We start from the raw sequence: 6,065 nt of genomic DNA, 5'->3' as shown, positions 1-6,065 counted from the left end.
AAGATGGATTGAAAGATGGGTTACTGTGGCAGTGGCTGCAACTCCACACACACGATTATGGACACAGGGTTCCGTTTTCTCGCTAGTTCAAAAAGGGCCCAAAACGAGCTGTGATTTTGACTTGTTCTGCTTCCCCCTTTCCAATGGTATGTGTACTAGGTGCTGCTGTCCCAAAAAAGACCGCGTGACTCCTCAAGGTTTGTTCTACAAGGATTTTCCGCATTTCGTTAACGCCGATGGGGAGTACATATTCTGCAGATATTGGGAACCGAAAACCCCGCCCAGGTCAGCAACACCTTCTTGCTAAATGTGTAGAGAATAGAGGAGAAACAGGCTTTGATTCTGGGCTATCTCACTCACTGCTGGAGTAAGTTTCCCACATCCTGTACTGTGCAGGTGTAACTGAGCCTTTGTCAATTTCATACCCCAGCCCACCCCCTCAGACCCCTTACATTCTGCAGCCCTTTCCCTCTCCCCATGCACTCTATGAACGGTATGCTTTGTCTGTATAGCGCGCAAGAAACAATACTTTTGATTGTATCCCAATACATGTGACAATTTTTGATTTGATTTATTATTGTCACATGTATTGGGTTACAATCAAAAGTATTGTTCCTTGCATGCTATACAGACAAAGCATACCATTCATAGAGAGGGAAAGGAGGGAGTGCAGAATGTAGTGTTACAGTCATAGCGAGGATGTAGAGAAAGAGCAGCAAGGTCGCCCATTCAAAAGTCTAACAGCAGCAGGGAAGAAGCTGTTCTTGAGTCGGTTGATACGTGACCTCAGACTTTTGTATCTGTTTCCTGAAGGAAGAAGGTGGAAGAGAGAATGTCCGGACCCAGCGTGGGATCCTTGATCATGCTGCCTGCTTTTCTGAGGCAGTGGGAAGTGGAGACACTGTCAATGGTTTGCGTGATGGACTGGGCTTCATTCACGAAACATTGTATCTTCTTGCAGTCTTGGGCAGAGCAGGAGCCATACCAAGCTGTGATACAACCAGAAAGAATGCTTTCTATGGCGCATCTGTAAAAGTTGGTGAGAGTCGTAGCGGACATGCCAAATTTCCCTCGAGTTCTGAGAAAGTAGAGGCCTTGGTGGGCTTTCTTAACTATAGTGTCGGCATGTGGGGGCCTAGGACAGGTTGTTGGTGATCTGGACACCTAAAAGCTTGAAGTTCTCAATCATTTTCACTTCATCCCCGTTGATGTAGGTAGGGCATGTTCTCCTCTACACTTCCTGAAGTCAATGACAATCTCCTTTGTTTTGTTGACATTGAGGGAGAGATTATTGTTGCCGCACCAGTTCACCAGATTCTCTATGTCATTCCTGTACTCTGTCTCGTCATTGTTTGAGATCCGACCCACTACAGTGGTGTCGTCAGCAAACTTGAAAATCGAATTGGAGGGGAATTTGGCCAAACAGTCATAGGTCTATAAGGAGTATAGTAGGGGGCTGAGAACACAGCCTTGTGGGGCACCGGTGTTGAGGATGATCGTGGAGGAGGTGTTGTTGCCTATCCTTACTGATTGTGGTCTATGGGTTAGGAAGGCTAGGATCCAATCACAGAGGGAGGAGCCGAGGCCCAGGCCAGGGAGTTTAGAGATCGGCTTTGTAAGAATAATGGTGTTGAAGGCTGAGCTGTAGTCAATAAATAGGAGTCTGATATAGGTCTTTGTTATCCAGGTATTCCAGGGTTTAGTGCAGGGCCAGGGAGATGGCATCTGCTGTGGACCTGTTGTGGCGATAGGCAAACTGTAGTGGATCCAGGCAACCTGGGAGGCTGGAATTGATTCGTGCCATGACTAGCCTTTCAAAGCACTTCGTAATGATGGATATCAGAGCCACCGGATGATAGTCATTAAGGCACGCTGCTTGGCTTTTCTTTGATACTGGGATGATGGTCGTCTTCTTGAAGCAGATAGGGACCTCAGATTGTTGTAAAGAGAGGTTGAAGATTTCTGTGAATACCTCCGCCAGCTGATCCGCGCAGGATCTGAGTGCTCGTCCCGGTACCCCATCCGGGCCAGTCGCTTTCAATGGGTTGACCTTTGGGAAAGCTGCTCTGACATCAGCGATGCTGAACTCGGATACCGAGGCTTCCAGGGCAGAGGGCGTGCTCTCGCTGACCTCTTGCTCAAAACGTGCATAGGATGCATTGAGCTCATCAGGGAGAGGTGCATTGGAGCCACATCAAATCAGACGCGGGGGGGGGGGGTGTTTTAAATCCCCATAGGATTTGATTTGATTTGCTTTATTATTGTCATATGTATTAACATACAGTGAAAAGTATTGTTTCTTGCGTGCTATACAGACAAAACATACCGTTCATAGAGAAGGAAAGGAGATGGTGCAGAATGTACTGTTACAGTCATAGCTAGGGTGTAGAGAAAGATCAACTTGATGCGAGGTAGGTCCATTCAAAAGTCTGACAGCAGCAGGGAAGAAGCTGTTCTTGAGTCGGTTGGTACGTGACTTCAGACTTTTGTATCTTTTTCCTGACAGAAGTGTGTATGTGTGAAGTTGTTACACCGTCTGCTTTTGATTCAATACAGGTTAGACACACACACACATTCACACATTCACACACTCACACTCACTCACACTCACAGACACACTCACACACACTGCCCAGCCATTCGGAGCTGGGATTTTTAAATCTTTCCTTTCTGATCAGGAATTTCCTGGCTGGCGCTCCAGCCTCGTCTGTGTGTGTTTAAGATTTATTTTTCCCATCTTCTGCTGTGAGCTGAGAATTGCCTGACAGGCAAATCCTGTCTATGCGGTTAAGAGTGAAGGGATTGGACATAAATCTGAGAGACACAGTGGGAGAGTCAGTAAGTTTGCGGTCAGATATTGCATCATCACTAAGTCACTTGGTAGGAACAATGCGATTGGGAGCACCTGGTTTGTTCATCAGCTTCTCACTCGCATAAACATCTTGAGAAGTAAAAAAAACACAAAGTTACCATTCACATAGCGCCTCCCACCAACTCAGGACATCTCAAAGAGTTTGACAATCCCTGGAGTACTTGCCAAGTCTCAATAATGTAGACAGTGAAGTGTTGTGGGGAATGTAGAGGTAGTCATGATGTGGAGATGCCGGCGTTGGACTGGGGTAAACACAGTAAGGAGTCTAACAACACCAGGTTAAAGTCCAACAGGTTTATTTGGTAGCAAACGCCACTAGCTTTCGGAGCGCTGCTCCTTGGTCAGTTTTATGCCCTGTTTGTGAACAGAACTCCCACTCACCTGACAAAGGAGCAGCGCTCCGAAAGCGAGTGGCGTTTGCTACCAAATAAACCTGTTGGACTTTAACCTGATGTTGTGAGACTCCTTACAATGTAGAGGTAGCCAGCACTATGCTCATAGAGTAGAAAGGGAGGAACTGTTTCCACTGGCAGAGGGGTGGAGGGTTGGGGGGGGAGGAGGAGGAGGAGGAGGCTGTGGTCGGAAGACGCAGATCTAAAGCAATTGACAAAAGAAGCAGCAGGATATGGAGATTGTTTCTCATGCAGGGTGTGGCTGTGTTTGGGAGTGCACTGCTGCCTGGAAGAATGGACCCATGCAGATTGGATAGTAAATCTCCAAGGGGAAATTAATAAACACATGCATGACTTTATGTTTAGAGCACTGGGGAAAGAGGTGGATTGGGATGGACTGGATTTAGGACGGCACGATGGCACAGTGGTGAGCACTGCTGCCTCACGGCACCAGGGACCCAGGTTCGATTCCCAGCTTGGGTCACTGTCTGTGTGGAGTCTGCACATTCTCCCCGTGTCTGCGTGGGTTTCCTCCGGGTGCTCTGATTTCGTCCCACGGTCTGAAAGACGTGCTGGTTAGGGTGCATTGGCCATGCTGAATTCTCCCTCAGTGTACCCGAACAGGCGCCGGAGTGTGGCAACTAGGGGATTTTCGCAGTAACTTCATTGCAGTGTTAATGTAAGCCTACTTGTGACAAATAAATAAACTTTAACTAATTACAGCTGAACATCCTTACTGCCCCGATGATTTTACGTTTGTTGAATGTTAAATTTCTCGATCATGACCAGAAATTCCACATTTTAAAAAAAAAGTCAAAACTTATTTCTGATATTTTCATATTTACCTCAGTCCCAGGCATATTTCTATTCGTAAAATTTAAATTTGAAAGGTGAAGGGATTCTGTGATTTCCTGGTTTGCTGTCTGTGAGAATTCTTCAGTATGATTGGCTGCTTTCCCTACTTGGTGACCTCACTACTGCTTGGAGAGGTCCATGATTCATTGCGCTCATTGTTTGCCCGGGCCGCTGCAAAGTCAGCATCGCTGGGTTTGAATATGTCTTGCTTTACATTGAAGTTGATGTTTGCTGCTCCATTGCTGAATTCTTCATTGACCCAAATCTTCCAGGGCTTTAGTGATGGTCCTCCATGGTGCAGGGGAACACTCTGGCCGCTACCTAGGAGTTGCTTCGATGCTCACAAAACATTCGCTCTTCGTATTTTCACATGATCATGGTGAGTTTTTTTAACAATTCATTTACAACAGGTGGGTGACACTCGCTAGAACAGCGTTTATTGCCCCTTCCTCTCTGCCCTCCTTCTTAGAGGGCATTGAGAGTCAACCACGTTGCTGTGACCCTGGGGTCACATGTAGGCCAGACCGGGTAGGGACAGCAGATTTCCTTCCCTGAAGGACACTAGTGAATGAACTAGATGGGTTTTTATAACAATGGTTTCATGGTCATCAGTAGACTTTTAATTTCAGACTTTTATTGAATTCGAATTTCACCATCATCCATGGTGGGATTCGAACCCAGGTCCACAGATCTTGCCCTGGCTCTCTGGATTACGAGTCCAGTAAGAATACTACCACAGCACTGCTTTCCCATAAAAACATAGAAACGTAAACTAGAAGCAGGAGGAGGCCATTTGGCCCATCCAGCCTGCTCCACCATTCATTTTAATCATGGTTAATCATCGAATTCAATATCCTGATCCCACCTTCCTCCCATATTTCTTGATCCCTTTAGCCCCAATCTAATTTCTTCTTGAAATCAGACAACGTATTGGCCTCAACTACATTCAGTGGTAGTGAATTCCACACATTCACCACCCTCTGGGTGAAGAAATTTCTCCTCACCTCAGTTCTAAAAGGTTTACCCCTTATCCTCAAACTATGACCCCTAGTTCTGGACTCCCCCACCATTGGGAACATTCTTTCTGAATCTACCCTGTCTAACTAACCCCTGTTATAATTTTATAAGTTTCTATGAGATCCCCTCTCATTCTTCTAAACTCCAGTGAATATAATCCTAACCGACTTGGTCTCTCCTCTTTATCTGCTGGCCCTTAACCCCACCACAACCATCGCTGAACAAAGTGTTTATACGTAGCCCCATCATTTGGTGGTCTCACTAAATAATTCCTCAGCCTTTGTTGCAACTGAGCTTTGGTGGAATCACACCTGGAGTTACCAAGCACAGTTCTGATTTCCATATCTAAGGAAGGAAATGATTACCTTGGAGGTGGTACATGAAGGTTCAACACTGGCATGAGAGGCTTGTCCTATCATGAAGGGCTAGGAAAATTGGGCCGATACTCTCAGGAGTTAATGTATTGAGAGGCGATCTCATTGAAATGAACAGGATTCTGCAGGGGGTTTGTTAGAGTGGACACAGGTTGTTTCCTCTGCCTGGGTAACAATAGGGTGACACGGTCTCAGGATAAGGCGCTAATAATTTAGGACTGGAGATGAGAAATTCTTCATTCAAAGGGATGTGAAACTGGAATTCTCTATCCCATTCGAAGTTTGGTTCGACAGACTTTGGAAAGGAAGGGATCTCAGGAGAAGGGGGAATGTAGAGTTCAGGAAGAAAATCAGCCGTGTTCTTATTGATTGGCGGAGCAGATTCGAGGTCTAATCCGCCTATATCTGATGTTCTTAAAACATGAACTGGGAGCTTTCATAGAAACATCACTCACTGAAGATACTTCAGCAACACAGGAGCAGGAGAAGGGTCATCCCATTGAGCCTCCTGTGCAGTTACTGTCAACCATGGTGGGTGGCACAGTGGTTAGCACT

The 6,065-nt window shown here is 46.2% G+C and overlaps 1 protein-coding gene across 1 annotated transcript in view; it reads left to right on the top strand.

Annotated features, from left to right (window-relative positions):
* The window catches only part of LOC144485207 (monoglyceride lipase-like), a 46,455-nt gene continuing 40,390 nt past the window's right edge, over positions 1-6,065 (top strand). Inside the window, exons 1-2 of the mRNA XM_078203419.1 lie at positions 1-285; positions 4,392-4,498. Coding sequence (XP_078059545.1) covers positions 149-285; positions 4,392-4,498 — 244 coding nt within the window. The 5' untranslated portion in view covers positions 1-148. The remainder of the gene's footprint in view (positions 286-4,391; positions 4,499-6,065) is intronic.

The sequence above is a fragment of the Mustelus asterias genome, chromosome 3 (genome assembly GCF_964213995.1).
Source record: "Mustelus asterias chromosome 3, sMusAst1.hap1.1, whole genome shotgun sequence".
Classification (NCBI taxonomy): Eukaryota; Metazoa; Chordata; class Chondrichthyes; order Carcharhiniformes; family Triakidae; genus Mustelus; species Mustelus asterias.
Note: the sequence above shows the minus strand (reverse complement) of the source record. Positions and strands in the feature narration are given on the sequence as shown.